Source organism: Drosophila albomicans, chromosome 2R (genome assembly GCF_009650485.2).
Source record: "Drosophila albomicans strain 15112-1751.03 chromosome 2R, ASM965048v2, whole genome shotgun sequence".
Classification (NCBI taxonomy): Eukaryota; Metazoa; Arthropoda; class Insecta; order Diptera; family Drosophilidae; genus Drosophila; species Drosophila albomicans.
The window spans coordinates 24,113,315-24,128,702 of record NC_047631.2 but is presented as its reverse complement, the minus strand read 5'-3'; the positions used below and the strand labels follow the sequence as shown (position 1 = coordinate 24,128,702).

The following is a 15,388-nucleotide window of genomic DNA, read 5'->3' as shown; positions in this document are numbered from 1 at the left end:
GCTGTAAAGTGGCTGCCTAACAGTCGCATAACATAAACATTTGCATTCTCTTTGCTGTTAACATGGCTGTTACTCATACGAACTGTTAGCTAACATGCAGGTGGTTAGCATTAACGTTCGCTCTCTCAACCTGTTAAGTTAACATAGAATGCAAACAGCTGATCGCAAGTTTGCTTTGCGAGCTTTGGCGCCGAATTCAAAAGCAGCAATTAATTAGACAGTTTTCCATATTATGAATTTATTAAACTAAAGCATATAAAAGCGATATAATTATAAAGTGTATTGTCTAATTGAGATTACATATAAATATCAACGATTATTTGGAGATAATATCGAATGTTTTCAACTAATATCATTAATGTCTTTAAATTATTCCTCTTTGAGTGCTCTCAAATCCGGATAAAGTGCGCCTGCATTGATATAATGAGATTCAGGTTTACGCAAGTCCCGCTTATGGTCGGTGATAACCGCTTCACCCGTTTTCTTCACCAACTTCTTGGCCAATCCCTTTGGTGTAATATAGTTGACATTCTGACTGATGACAAAAGCATTTCCCACTGTATCAAAAGTACCGCAGGCCAAATTTCCAGCGGAGGCGCCGTATCTGAAAGATAAATTATCCATTATTCATTTTAAGTTGTCTTTTAAAATTAATATTATGATATATATATGTGATTATTAATTAAAGATACTAAACAATTTTTAAAGACTGAATAAGCTTTAAATACTGACACTCAGTATTAAATCTTAGTAGATTTTAGTTTACAGACGTTATTTGCTACCAACTAAAAATGATTAGTATGTTCTCTCAAAAATGTTTAAAATAAATTTTATTCCAAATTCTCAAACAAAATAGATTACAACTAAAAAATATTGATTATTTTAATAAAAATGATGTCAGAAAAAACGAAAATTAATAAAGCATAAACTTAAAATAATAAGATAATATTTAGTAATGTTGCGAATGTTTGTTCAGAATAAAAAATGTGTGTATTATTAATTTTATTCTTAGCCTATGTTAAATTGAAGTTTTAGTATCACAATCAGCTTTGAAAGTTCGATGGATAACTCACTTGTGCTCAATGATCTTGACGGAGTTTTCGCTCAGATTGGTGCCCAAGATCTTGGCAGAAGTCTCGAGACCATCGAAGACCGTGGTGACGCCCTCAACGGCGCCCGCCGCAATGGTCATGGCGCCCTCCATGGCGCTGTCCGCCTGCGAGCTGTCGTAGCCAAAGCCGCGCTGCAGCAGCTTGGAGCCTTGGGTCTGGACATGAGGCGCCAAATAGCCACCGACAGCAACTGCCGCTGTGCCCACCTTGCCAGCAATCCAGCCCGTGACTCCGGCAGCGGCATGTGTCACCTTTTGTGCGACCTCAACGCCAGTTTGGACTGAGGATGGAACCTGAGTCTGGGCATCCGGGGCAGCTGGCGTCATCTTGGAGATCAGATACGGCGTGGTGCGCATCATCAGTCCGCCCGTTTTCTCGGCACCCTTCACCAGATTGCGCGCTATGAAATCGGCGGCGCACACAATGTGCTGCGACACCTGCTCGGATCGTGTGGCAGCGGCCGCAGCACGTTGTGTGTGCGGCGAACGCAGCTCCTCCACAGTGCCCGCCAGCACCGCCTCGAGCAGATCGAGCAGAAACTGCTGCAGATCGGCCATTTGCTCCTCCTCCGTCTCGCCGGCTGTGGTGCTAAGCGGACGCTGTGGCTTCACCAGCATTATGCCAAAGGCATTGCCCGGCTGCTCCGATTCCATGTCCGGCAATATGAAGGCCCCGTACTCGGTGCGATAGCAATTCGACACATTCGGTATCAGCGGATAGATCCAGATCATTTGTTCCCCCTCTGTCTGCGGCATATCGCATTGGATGAAGTAAATCCCGCTCAGATATTTCCATTTGCCACCCACGGTGCACATGATGAGCGACATTTTGGTGCTGCCCGACACCGTGGTGACCACACCGCTTGCCTCAATCCGGTAGAGCTTAACCTGAGCCTGAAACAACTCATCGAGCTGCGCCTGTGCCTCATGACTGGCCAGCAGCTGACGCAATCCTGCGGCCAGCTCCTTGTAGGTCTTTGGTCTGCCGCTGGGATTGGCTATGTCGTAGAAAGTCGAAGGATTCTCGGCAAGCAGTGGCCGTGCCTTGCTGTGCGATTTGCCATCCGTTTGCTCCACCTCCTCCTCCTTTGCCTCCTCGGCGCCATCATCAATGGGCGACTGCTGGGCGCGAAGAACTTTGAGGCGATAGCTCACCTCGCTCTTGGCGCTCTTCAGCTTCTGGATGAGCGCACACGCATCGTTCCATTGCGTCTGCACTGCATCGATCTCATCCGGCAATCCCACCGAGATGCCAAACGTCGCTTCGATCATTTGCAGCGCCTCTTCGTAGGCCGCAATTGCCGCCTCCTGGGATTCAGACTCCTCGTGGCCGATGGCCAACTCCACCTGCTGCATGGCTGCCTTGTAGGAGCGCTTGATGGCCTCGTAGGACTCCAGGAACTCGCTTTCCGTCGACATGGCACTTAAAAACTGCAGAACACGACATTTATTAATATTTGTTCATATTCATTTGAAATTTAGAGATTAACCGCTTTGTTTTTTGCTTAACTGCAATTACAAGTGCGTGAGAGCGAGATGAGTAGTTTCACACGTTATGTGCTTCTCTGTCTATCTATTTGTTGACAAACACATATTTGGTACATTTAGCGACACTGGCGCCTGCCAAACGCATTTAGTACGTTTGAAATGTACCGAATTTGTCAAAATGTACCATTGAGAAAAATCTAGCTGGACCGCTGAAGTAACAGTCATGTCCAATTAGAATGTTCCAGTTGGTACAATTTACATTGCTTCAATGTAAATTTTATATATGTAAATGTAAACTGTATAAAATACAACAAATGAAAAGAAAACAATTGCAAAATTCACAATTTCAGCATAAACAAAAATTACACTTATCAATGCTTCATATGAAAATATGTACTATTATTTTGAACAAAATACAAAGCAATGATTGTACGAAATATACCAGCTGCACTAATTTGAAAATGTACCATTAAAAAAATCTACTGCAATGCAAAAGGTAATTGACACGCTATGAAAAATGGTACCTTGTACCAAATTCACTATTATGACAATCGTTGTTACTGTTATTGTGAAATGCAAAACAGAAAAAGAGAATAACACTTTAATCACTACCACAATCACATATGTACATAAATATAATTGAAATTGAATATACGAACTTCTTGATAGAGCTCTTGAGCCATGATGTGGCTGCTGTGATGTGTTTTTACACTGTGACCGACCAATTGCAACTGAGAGGAGACAGCGCTAGGGAATGCGGCAATAGGAGCACGTCACAACGATGCTGCTGCTGCTGCTCTGCTGTCTGCTTGCCAATTTGTTGTATGACGTTATCCCGCCACACAGCACACAAAAATTGCATTACACACAAATTGCTGGGCTAATGTTGTTGTTGGTCAACAAGCCAGACATCACCATACACAACCAACCCACCACCCACCCCCACCCACTTGTTGGACTCAACTTACTTTTACTTTTATGTATTTGCACTCTGCTCTCGTTTCGTCTCTTTCACACTCTTCCTTTAGCCGGATGCTGACTAATCGCCGTGTCTTTTTGTCGCTGTTATGTTTTTGTTTGTACTTTGACTTTTACGTACTATTCATTAAGCTAAAAATATACATTGTACACGTATCTTAAACTTTGATTAGCACTGTTTGTTTTTCACTAACCTTCTTCTTTGCTGCCAGCTGTTGTTGTATTTCCCAATTTGTTTCATTGATTGCATCGCGTCCGGCAATTTATCAAATCTATTTTATTCGAGAACCATCATCAAAAATCGAATGTTTCTTCTGCGTTTTGCAGCGCGTGCGTTTCCCCTGTTTTGTTTTGATTGCTATTGTTGCCTAATGGCGAAACAGCTGATACACGTTCCAGCACTAAAATTGTATGACACTCTGTCGTATCGTGTACTTAAAATTCACATGACAGTGTTGTTCGAATTTTAAAAGCCAAAAATTGTTAGATATGGAGTTAAAATGAGCTAAAATCGTCGAAAATCGCAAAAAATATGTATAACAAACTGAATTGTTTATTTAAATGTACACTTTTTCATATTTACCTTTATTAAAAGTGACAAATTTATAGAAACTCACATATACATAAGCTAACTAGCTCCAAAAGAAGCTTAATCTAGCCAAAAAAAAGGCTACATTAGCAACACCTTAAACATTGAGGCTATTGACATCTTTGTTGTTTCTTTCAGATTTGTTGATTTCCTTTGTTTTTGCATCTCCCTTCATCCCATAAAATGTATAACAAATTTAAAATCCAATTTGATTAACTTTTTTTCGTTTTTATTAATTTAAAATACACATTTTGTATGAATGTTCATTTAACACATTTTCGTTCGTTTCGGACTACATTCAAATCCTTTTGAGGATGGGGAAGAGATGTGTGTTTGTTTTTTGGGGGGCGGTGGCGGCGAAAGGAGATGGCCATATATATGTATATATATATAAATATAAAATGTATGCATATTACATATGAAAAAACGTTCTTGTTTTTTATATAACGAAAATAAACTACTGGAATTTTGCAATTCAACATTGTCAAGTTCAAACGAGACGCAGACTTTTTCTTCTTGTTTTCTTGGGGGGATTTTTTCCTTCCAAAGGCGTTCCCTTGCGGGACCGGGAGACGAGTTTGTTTTGTTTTTTGTTTCGATTTGAAATCACAATATATAAATATATATAGAAATTGTATATGCTCTCTACCATAGCATATACATTGTATACATCTTTTTTCTTCTCCTTAAATAGTTTTTGTTTTTCAGATTAGTACATTTTCCATAATCTTTGCAAAGTTAAGTATATATATGTATATATAAATCCTAGAATTGTTTTTTTTTGTTTTCTTTTCTCGATGCGTGCCTGAAGCGCTGCTCTAGAGGAGAATTAGGGATTTAGGCGTGTGAACTGGGGTTCGCTGCTCTCCCACCCAGTTTAGGTTGACGCCGCTGCTGTGGCCAATTCCCGATAGGCTTCCTGCAGTGCCTGCTGCTGTTCGGGACTCAAGGTGCTGGCACAAGCCTGCATGACATCGGGATTGGATTCAATCTGCTTGACGATGGTGAGCATGCGGGTTCCTGTTGGTGTCTTGGCTTCGACCAAATCGGTGCAGAAGGTGTCAGCAATGATGGAGACAATGCGAGGCAGATTACAGTTGTTGGCGCCCAGTATAACCGGATGGTTACCCTCAATCAGATCGCAAAGGTAACCATAGATGTGCACGGCCTCCTCGGTATCCTCCGATGTTGGCAGCCACGTGAACCAGGCGCCTATCAACTCATCCACATTGGTCAATGCCGACTTGTTGTATTTCAATATTTTCGAAAACGCTGAGATTGCGTTCTCGGTGGCATTGATGTTCTCCACCTCGCGGGCCTTGGGATCGTTGATGACCTGGACGAGCAGTGGAATGAACTGAGCGCATGTGTGGGCAAATTGATCGCCACCAAATTGTCCCAAAACACCACAGCCATAGGTGGCTGCTTGACGCACTTCCGGCGACTTGTCGGCCACATACTGCAGCAGAGCGGGCGCAAAGATTTGCTGATACGGCAAAGCAGCGGGACCACAGAATTCTATAAGGATAAATAAAGAATTAGCAAAGAAATACTAAAATTATAAATTACAAATTGCTTACCGATCAAATCATCGAATACGCATAATCCCCACTGGCGATCGGCGAATGGACGATTGGGATCCAGCAGTTTGACAAACAGTGGTGCCACCTGCTCAAAGGCAGGCAAGAATTGTGCCTTGTTCGTCAAGAACAACGCATGAATAATGTCCACAATCTTGGACAGAATATAGATATCGGTATCATCCTGTTCGGCCAACTCCTCCTCGACGCCATCGTCGTAATCCTCCTCGGTGCGGACAGCCAAACGCTTGTCGGCGCGCTCAAAGTGATCGGTCACAAACTTGTTGACAATCTCGAGCACCTGCTTCATGGATGCCTCGTTCAAGCAGTTGGCGCCCAAGGTCTCAATGCATTTGGCCAATGAATTCAACAGCTCGGATTGCACATCGGGCTCGGGTTCAGTGCTGATCACCTTGATCAATTCGGGGCAAATATACAGCCACATGCCCTCCAGATACTGTGGGCCCTTGATCTTGGCGCAGTCGAGCAAATAGGGCAACGATTCAGCGGCAGCGGAGCGCACACCATCGTGGAAGTAGAACTTCAGCAGTGGCACCATTAGACGCACCACCTCCTCGGCGTATTCGGCGAAGCCATCCTTCAACTCGCGCGCATAGCAAACGAGCATCTCGCAAGCGGAAGCCTTGTCCTCCATGCCAGCAGTGCGTATGGCAAAGTTCTGTTGTTCGCCCAGCGTAATGAACGACCACTCGACATCGCCCTCAATGTCCTCGACCTCTTCGTTGTCGAGCAGTGCCACCTCTGGCTTCATGGCAGCGGTGCGCATCACCGGGCCCATAACAAGGGGTAAATACTGCTCAAACTGCTTGCCCAAAATCTTGCACATGCGTGCCCAGGCGGTGATCAAGTACGATGTCTGCGGATCATCATCGGGCAGATCACCCTCGGAGTGCGTCTTCAACAGCATGTCCATCACTTCGCCGGCATCGCCAATGAACTTCTCACGGCCGACGGCCAAGCCAATCAAGCTCACACATTCAATGGTCTTGCCACGCAGCATGCGCAAATCTTCAGAGTTGGCATTCTGAATGATGAACTTAAGGCAAGGCATCAAGCGATCGTAGTAGGCGACAAACTCATGTTCGCATGTATCGGCGACAGAGGCAATGGTGGTAACCACTTGCTCGAGCACCAACTTGTTGCCCTTTTCGACCAGCTCCTTGAATTTGGAGTTGAGAATGGCCTCCAGTTTGGCCATGATGGCGTCCAGATAGCGTGTCAATATGTTCTTAGGACAATCCTCGCTGAAATTCACAAGCGCAGCGCCAGCGTGTGCCTGCACACGTGGATTTGCCTCATCCTCCAGCAGCAGCAGCAAACCGGGCACAACCTGAAAGGATTAAAAAATTATAGTTGTATTCCTTCGACTTTAGGAAACTCTCAGACTCACCTGCTCGTGGAACTTCTTCTCAAAGTTGGGCGCAAAGTCGGTCGACATCTGGCCGATGGCATTGCAGGCGGCATAACGCACACGTGGATTGGGATCACGCAGATAGTTGAGCACACCGGACATCACCTGATCAAGGATGCCCTCCATTTGCTTGTGGCAACCCTCGCCGATGGCCGAGATGGCCATCAAGGCAGCAAAACGATGCTTCCAATCGGTGTGATTCAACATCGCCGGCAAACTGGCCATCACCTGGGGCAACACCATTTTGCCACCTAGGCCGCAGGCCAAACGATCCAACGATGACTCGGCAATCACATTGTTATCGCTGTGATCATCCTCATTGATAATATCGGTGGTGGCCCAATCGGGTTCCTCATCCAGATCCGTCATCATTTGCAGCACCAATGGAATCAATGCAATGATGTATTTCTCGGCACGCTTACGCACCATGGCGGAGGCATTCTCGGACAGCGAGACCATCACCTCGAGCACCAAGTGACGCCAGCTATCCTCAAAGTCCTGCGAGCTAAACACTTTCATGCACATGTCGAAAATGTTCTCCAGCTGTGGACGCAAAAACTTCGGGCAGTTCTCGGTCATCTCGATGAGCAGCTTGAGCAAACTCTGATCATCCTGAGCCTCGATGGTTTCGCCAGTGATTGCAAGCATGCGTGGCAACAAATCACCAAAATGCTTGTACACCGACAGCTCCTTCTCCTTGTCGTGATACAGAATGAATGCGCAAATGGCACGAACAGCCTGGACGCGTACCTCGGCATCGCCGGCATTCTCCATGCTCTTGGCCAGCATCTGTTTGATCAGATCCATGTATTGCGCCTCCTGGTTGCCAAAGATCGATGGCACACTGGTGAAGATGCGCAGCGCCGACTCCTGGAGCTGTGATGTTGGTGAGTTGGCGCATTGGAACAGAAATTGCAAAATGTCGGGCCACTGATTGTTGCCATCTTCGTCGATGAGATTGCGTGCCACCTCGGCAATGACCTCGCAAATCTTGCGACGCAACTGTGGCGTCACATCCTGTTGCACGGCCATCAGAATTTGCTGCAATAGCTGATTCTGCGAGTCCACAGGCAGCTGCAAAGGTTTTACAAACATATGGTTAAATATTGCATTTAATCCAGGCATATTTTCTAGCTTACCTCTTTGTAGAATTCCAGAAATTCGGATGTGAAGAGACGACGCAAGAGAACAGCGGCCATTTGACGTGCCTCCTCCGATTGTTGACCATTGTGAAGATTGCCCAGCAAATGTGTTACCTTCAAGTCCCGCGACAGATTGTTGTACGTATCCTTGAATTGAGATTTACGAAAGTAGACAAGAGATCGGTTAAATATAGTTTTTTAGGGATTTTATAAAAGCTATAAAAGCATTTTTCATCTTAATCCCTAATCTTCAGTCCCTTTGATCTTTCCATCTTTGGTAATTTGTAAGTCATTCAAAAAAAGCAAATAAAATGCTTAGATATGTTGTTTATTGATATTTTCACTAATTATTGCCTAAGTTAGCTGATTAACTTTCATTTATTTACTTACTAATGTGATCAGTTCTTAAGAATTGCAGGTTTTAAACTACATTTCTTAGAATTGTAAATAATGCTCCCTCAATATTTGTCTGGAAATGCGACCAGATTCTATTTATACAAATGATATTAAATTATCAGTGTGCTAAAAAGAAAAAAAAAACCAAAAGTGTCCCATATCTATGCAAATATTAATCTTTTTATACCCAACACAAATTTAAAAATAAAGGTACTACGATGATATGATCACGCATGTAACAGGTATGAGGAAACGTTTCTGTGCCGCTAATTAACAGCAATTAAATTTCTCAATATGAACAAAGGAATTTGGTAGGTCCCATGAATATTAATTAATTTTTATTATACGTTAACGAAGCTGCGCAAAACTCAACTACGCAATGTACATTTTAAATAAATTATGTGTTGAATTAAATAATAAAATATTCGACAATTTTGGTAGGATTTGCATTAATAACAGATAAGTTATGCAAAGAGAAGTTCTTCAGATGAAAAAGCTACCGTGTTTATAGCGAGCAAAAGGGCGCGGTATTAGCGCCATCTAGCGCTCATAGTTATCAAGCCGTTGTTAGTGTGCGTGTGTAATTGTTACTGAGCCTGTTTTTTGGCATTTCACCTTGCGCTCCTTGTTGGACAGTGTGAAAAGTTGAAAGTGCTGTCAGTTTCCTAGACATGAACTCTGAACTACTTGCACGCACACTCATACACATGAATGAGTATGTGCTTGCACGTGTGTATGTAAATGTAAAAAAATGCAGTACAAGGCAGCGCGTGGCGTGGGTGGCGCCAAGGTCAACAACAGCTGGGTGAGTGTGTGTGGTGCGTGTGACTGTCGACGTCGCGCTATCGAAGCACAGACAGCGAAAAATAATTCAATATATGTACACACAAATAACTCTAGGTACATATAGCAACTGATAGAACAGATTGCATTTCAGACCATGCGTCATATTTAGCAATAAATAGGTATATAATTCTTTTTGCAGCTGTGCTTTGTTTCCGTTTCGAGCAAACGTGCTAGAAATATGCGTGTGTTTGTTTGTGCATCCGTTTAATAATTTTTCGACAAAGAAAAATGATCAAAATACATTATATTTCATTCCTTTTCCCCATCCATACACAAATTGTACAAATTGTCTTTCCGTTTTGTGCACCACTTTACACACCAAAAACACACATACTTATACAGCAGCAGACATGAGGCGCACTCACACATTCAAATGTAGCACACACCCATGCGAACGACATGCGAATGTCGTAGCTAAAACGGAAAGCAAAAACACGTTTTGTGTGTGGTTTCAAATAGAATTCTTCATACGCGATGATTCAGGGCATCCCAACGTATTATATCAACATTTTCCCCAATTAATCTTTGTTGAAAATTATTGTTTAAACAATTGTCTTGGTCTGTGGATAAACGAATTTCATTCGCTGCTTATAATATATGCAAAATATTGCGCAGTTCGTAAAATGATTTAGTCAATTTCGGAGATGCATTTATTTTTTTTTTGTGGGGCAAAGAGAAATCAACACTTACCTCTGCCTGTTTGCGAACTTCATTGTCCATGGACAACAAGGAGTTGAGAAGGTTTTGGAAGTGTGCCTGGTCCGCAGCCATTTTTGATTTCGCAGTTTTCACAAAATGTGTTTTAAAAAGACGATTCTCAAAAACACCACACACTACTCTTTTCACACAATGTTCACGCGACGAAGCCGCTTAAAAAAAGAGCAGAACAACAGACGACGCAATGCCGGGTTGCCAAAAATCTCAAATAATTCGTAGTGTAGGCGTATGTTATTTTCCGATGCGTTAATAATGCACTTAACACAGGTGTCTTTGGAGCAAAATCGACTATTACGTTTACAATGTAGCAAAATTTTTATACAAAATTTAGATCCAATGTATTTTCTTATTTTAAATTGCTGGAAATTTGGTGCACACAATATGTGGCGCGCTTTGACAATACTGGCTTGGCAAGAAAGCACGCTACAGAAAGGCGCCAGCAATCGTTGCCAGACTTTCGCAAATGTATCGCAATTTCGATAAGTCTAGCATACGTCAAAATAAAGTGGACGTATTTATATAAAATGAAAGCTTCGAAAATTCTTAAACTCTCAAAATATGAATAACAAAAACTAATTCTTCAAATAAAATTTGTGAACAGTTGTCATCGTTTATGTCAAACGCTTAACGACTTTTTCCAGGGCTGAACAGCAACGCTCGCATAGCGGCAGCTCTTAAAATCGCAGCTTTCGTAAATGCCAAAATAAATTGTTTTTCGTTATTGTTTTGGTATTTTGTTTGTAGAATATTGAAATAAACAGATACAATGTTCTACAATTCTTGACCGTTTATTTCAAACGAATAATGTCTTTTTACTAGGGCTGCATTAGAGCGTCAGCTGCCAGGGCAGTAAGAACACAGCTGTTTTTCTAAACACTTGAAATTTTTAGTTTGTTTTTCTTTATTGTTGTACGATTTGAATAATGACCACACGCATCTGCGTTTACAGGGATTGCCATAATTTCTACTCTCGCGTGGATAATTCCGCCTGTAGCGATGTCACCTTGTTTTCCTTCCCCAAGGATGCCAAGCGTTCCGAGCTGTGGCGTCTGCTTGGCCAAGTACATCCCAAAATTGGCGCCAAGCAATTGTATATGTGCTCCAAGCATTTCGACAGTAAATATTTATCCGTGACCAAGCATCGCACGACGCTCATTGGCGAAGCGTTGCCCATTGCCTATGAAAGCACCGAGGATGTAGATGATCCCAATGAGAGCCCAGAGATATCTCTAAGTCACGAAAACCTTTACATTAAGTCAAAGGACAATGGGAATATAGAAATCTGCAGCTCAAAGAAAGCCACCAAGACCGCACAAAGCTTCTACATCGAACTGGACGACGATCAACTCACACTGGACAATGTGGTGCTATTGGAATCAACAGAGCAGCTGAAGCAAAGTGAGTTATGATTGATCCATGAATTTATAACTCTACTCATAATGCCATATTTCAATTGAAGTCATCGTTGTGCCGTCTCCAACACGCAAACGTCCACGGTCCCCCTCCCCAGCGCCTCCCTCGCCCTTGGACGATGATGATCAACAGCTCTTGGACGCCTCGGAAGTGCAAACAATAATAGTTAAGGGCAAACACTATGTGCAAATGCCTCGTGAATATTATGTCCAAGAGAAACGTCAGATGTTGCAACAACTGCAGCAATACAAAGAGATACTCAGCAACATTCGACAACAATTAAAACCTCTAGACGATTTATGATGACAACATTAAAGAATTCATATATTATAGCTCTCTCTCTCTCTTTAATCACTTAACTCCACATCGCTGTCCACATCGGGCACATCGCTCAACTCATCAGCAGAGTCCTCTTGATCCTGGGCCTCACCACCTCCCAATCCTAGACGCTTGCGTTGCAGCAACGTTGCCCAGATGAGGTGCGTCTCGCACAACGGACACTCGCCGCCAATGGGAATGTATTGACCCGGCTGATCACCCAGCAAATAGTTGGCTAAGCACAGCATATGACAAGTCAACCGGCAACTGGCATTCAAGCAACCCAGACGCGAACGTTCCGGCTGCTCAATGCGTTCCATACACAGATGACATTCAGGTGCCCAAATTGTTGTTGTCGCCGGGCAATTTAAGTGTTGCTTTCGCTGCGATGCTGTTATGGCCACTTTGCCACTGACAATGCTCATGTGTTGCGGCAGCTCAATGGGAAAGCTGCGCTCATAATCCGTTTCCAGCCAGCGCACAGTGAGCGGCAAACGATGCCAAGGACCCACGTTAAGCATGCGATTGAGTATACGAAAATTGTACTCAAAATGCGACTCCTTGGACTGCTTGCGTTTCAACTCCGGAAAGATTTTGAGGCGTGTCGATAGTGTGGGCTGTTGCCACGCCCATTCGAATTGCAATGCCGCAATGTTGTTGGGAAAACCATGCACAATCATCACCATCTGCCAGGGACCCTTTTTGCTAGTTTTGCGTGCGCCGCCAAAGTCACAGCCACGATTATGCTGACGGATGCGTCGCTTGGGATTGACGGTGAAACCCACATAGCATTTGCCATGATAGCGTTGCTCCAGACTCTGGCTGCACAGCAAATAGACGCCGTAGAAGTGACCCTTTTGTGCCAGGTCCTCGTGAGAGCCTGCGAAATGCATTTGTGAATTAAATTGTAAATTGGGTAACACACATCAAACATTTTAAAGCAGCGGTGCAAGAGTGAAGGGAGAAAAGAACGTTGATGAACGAGGCCATTTTTAAGATAATTTAAAGAAAAGTATTCCTAGATCATGAACTGCGAGAGGAGAATAGTAGTTCAGCAGTTTTCACGGAATTAAAGTACCTTTCTACAACATCATCTGCTAGATTTGGAAAGTAACATCGCGACAATGAAGAAACGTTGAACTTAGACAAGTATTTCATCTTCAATATTTTCAAGATTAATCTATCTAAATTGCAATAAGCTCATCAATATTCAAAGGCTTACGCTTTCTATACTAATTCCTTCTCTATAACAGAGTTTAAATACATCAATTAAAGTATTTCTAGATCGATTAACTGCCTCAATATAACATCGCTTTTTACCTGCCTTGCTTCAGCCACAATTTCTGTATATTAGACATTGCAAAACATGTTTTTTGTTGCTCTTCATCATTTGCTTATATCTAGTTTATTATGTTCATTTTGTTTTGTAGCAGTTTTGCTAATTTAATTCTAATTTAATGGCTCCACTTGGGGCAAGGCCATTGATTTGTTGCTGCTGCTGCTGCTGTTGTTGTTGTTGCTGCTGTTGCGAGACAGCAACTGGCAACTGAAGCTGCGTCTGCGTTTGTGTCGGCTGAGCCAATTGTTGTTGCTGCTGCTGCTGCTGTTGTTGCTGTTGTGCTTGTTGTGTGGCTTGCGTTGTAGAGTTGCTATCGCCATTCTGTAGCGTTGCCTGTTGTTGAGGATTTGTTGCCTCGGTGCCAGTCACTGTCGCTGCCTCATTGGGGCCACCATTGCTTTGTTGCTGCTGTTGTTGTTGCTGCTGCTGCTGTTGTGGTTGCTGCTGGGCAGCTGCAGCTGCTGCTGCGGCGGCCGCTGCATTCTCTTGCACCGAATTGATCAGTTTTATGCGCTTGCGCGTGTAATGTTGCCACTGTAGAATGGCCTGATCATCGATGAACTTGCAGCACTGATTGTTGACGATCTCGCGGCGAAAATGCTCGTATTGCAGCAGATCAAGGAAATATAGGCACATCGGGTACATCAAATACTTGGCATAGTCGGGCTCCTTCCAGTACTGCAGATACTTGAGGTAGTTGATGAACGAAGGGTCCTTAAAATAGCCGCGTTGCGCCAGAACTGCAAAATAAGCAAAATGTTTAATTCAACGATCATAAAATTAAACTAAAAATATAGCTTAAGATATATATAATTTAATTTATTACAATTGTAACTGGTTTGTGTCTTCGCTAAGCACAGATTGTAATCAGAAATTGTTTTGACTCAGAAATAAATAATCTTAAAGAATATAACTTAATATAATAATAATAAACTTACAGTTGAGATAGTTGGGATTGGAGAGGCACTGAACAAACTCCAATTCGATTTGCCAGCGTCGTTTTTGTTGTTCCTCCGACTCGATGGCCGCTAAATAAATTAATGTAAAACGTAAAAAATATGTTAATTATTTGTTTGATAAACTAAATGTTGTAGTCATTAAAAATGCATTTAACAACAGCTCTAAGTCTAAATTACATGTACGATATACAAATTATAATTAAAGTAACGTGAAATGCAAGATGTGTTTTATATTTTTTTTCTATTGTTATTGTTGTATTTTATTTGTGGTTGTTTTTTGGTTTACTTACTCTTACCCTTTCCGTACATTTTGGCCATTTTTCTAGCTGTTGTGGTGGAAAGGGTTTCGATGCTGTTTTTGCGTTTTTTCAGTTTGTTTGTTGTTTGATTGCTAATTCTTCAGGTGTTGTGGATGTGCTTTTGCTAGAGGTGTTGTGGTGATTTTGCTCGTGTGCTTCAAAATTGTACATAACACAAAATTATACAAAGAATTACACATAAAAATGTTCACAAATCTCTTGTCTCGATGTCTCGCTCTATGTGTCTGTGTGTGCGTGTGAATGAGAGGTGGGCAAAAAAAATGGCAAAAAAAAGAAAAGGATATTGAACAGAAGCGCATACGAGAAAACATAAAACGGTGTTGAACGGCACTTAAAAACGATAATCAAATACGAAACTCGCTGTCGCTGCTTTAATATGTTCGATGATATTCTTTTTTGTTTTATATTTTGTTGAAATATAAATATTAAATTTGTTTTTTCATCTACAAACCGTAAGTGTTCATGACATTAGAGATGGATAAACATCGATGCCACTATCGATACTGCATTGTTTTTACAATTTACTTAAATATCGATTCTTTTGAACAAATATCGATGTTTATTTGCAGCACAATAATTTAACAATTAAACAATTTTGTTAGATGATTACGATATAGTTCTTATTAAATAACTTATATATATCTCTCTTAAAAGAATATAAATCTCTTGAAAGCTTTTTTAACATTCACGTCGGTGTGTGACCGCAAGCAACCCAATTGCTACATGACGCAATTTGTATATTAGTTTTGCGTTAAGACTA

At 42.2% G+C, this 15,388-nt stretch overlaps 5 protein-coding genes across 10 annotated transcripts; 1 reads left to right on the top strand and 4 right to left on the bottom strand.

Annotated features, from left to right (window-relative positions):
- Nucleotides 1-218: 218 nt before the first annotated feature.
- LOC117576327 (protein spartin) lies at nt 219-3,960 on the bottom strand. Of its 2 annotated transcripts, XM_052007433.1 has the most exons (4): nt 3,772-3,960; nt 3,568-3,709; nt 1,074-2,542; nt 219-604 (listed from the first exon to the last, which is right to left on the bottom strand). In XM_052007433.1, the coding sequence occupies exons 3-4, from the start codon at nt 2,528-2,530 to the stop codon at nt 370-372; spliced, it is 1,692 nt and encodes a 563-aa protein (XP_051863393.1). In that variant the 5' UTR covers nt 2,531-2,542; nt 3,568-3,709; nt 3,772-3,960; the 3' UTR covers nt 219-369. The 2 variants fall into 2 exon arrangements, with proteins under 2 accessions (XP_051863393.1, XP_034116885.2); XM_034260994.2 differs by lacking the exons at nt 3,568-3,709; nt 3,772-3,960 and adding an exon at nt 3,259-3,340.
- A 413-nt stretch (nt 3,961-4,373) lies between these two features.
- On the bottom strand, nt 4,374-10,672 carry LOC117576325 (importin-5). Its single transcript, XM_034260993.2, has 5 exons — nt 10,253-10,672; nt 8,318-8,467; nt 7,158-8,252; nt 5,747-7,097; nt 4,374-5,684 (listed from the first exon to the last, which is right to left on the bottom strand). The coding sequence occupies exons 1-5, from the start codon at nt 10,331-10,333 to the stop codon at nt 5,044-5,046; spliced, it is 3,318 nt and encodes a 1,105-aa protein (XP_034116884.1). The 5' UTR covers nt 10,334-10,672; the 3' UTR covers nt 4,374-5,043.
- A 417-nt stretch (nt 10,673-11,089) lies between these two features.
- Nucleotides 11,090-12,037, top strand: LOC117576330 (uncharacterized). The gene is made up of 2 exons (XM_034261002.2): nt 11,090-11,677; nt 11,739-12,037. The coding sequence occupies exons 1-2, from the start codon at nt 11,203-11,205 to the stop codon at nt 11,993-11,995; spliced, it is 732 nt and encodes a 243-aa protein (XP_034116893.1). The 5' UTR covers nt 11,090-11,202; the 3' UTR covers nt 11,996-12,037.
- A 2-nt stretch (nt 12,038-12,039) lies between these two features.
- On the bottom strand, nt 12,040-15,122 carry LOC117576328 (structure-specific endonuclease subunit SLX1 homolog). Its single transcript, XM_034260995.1, has 2 exons — nt 15,080-15,122; nt 12,040-12,890 (listed from the first exon to the last, which is right to left on the bottom strand). Exons 1-2 carry the CDS (start codon nt 15,090-15,092, stop codon nt 12,040-12,042), a joined length of 864 nt encoding a protein of 287 aa, XP_034116886.1. The 5' UTR covers nt 15,093-15,122.
- Nucleotides 13,364-15,139, bottom strand: LOC117576329 (mediator of RNA polymerase II transcription subunit 31). 5 transcript variants are annotated; one of them, XM_034260996.2, is made up of 4 exons: nt 15,080-15,139; nt 14,599-14,852; nt 14,288-14,377; nt 13,364-14,089 (listed from the first exon to the last, which is right to left on the bottom strand). In XM_034260996.2, exons 2-4 carry the CDS (start codon nt 14,624-14,626, stop codon nt 13,449-13,451), a joined length of 759 nt encoding a protein of 252 aa, XP_034116887.1. In that variant the 5' UTR covers nt 14,627-14,852; nt 15,080-15,139; the 3' UTR covers nt 13,364-13,448. The 5 variants fall into 5 exon arrangements, with proteins under 5 accessions (XP_034116887.1, XP_034116890.1, XP_034116892.1 ...); XM_034260999.2 differs by having other exon boundaries at nt 14,599-14,762; nt 15,080-15,097; XM_034261001.2 differs by lacking the exon at nt 14,599-14,852 and having other exon boundaries at nt 15,080-15,107.
- Nucleotides 15,140-15,388: the final 249 nt, after the last annotated feature.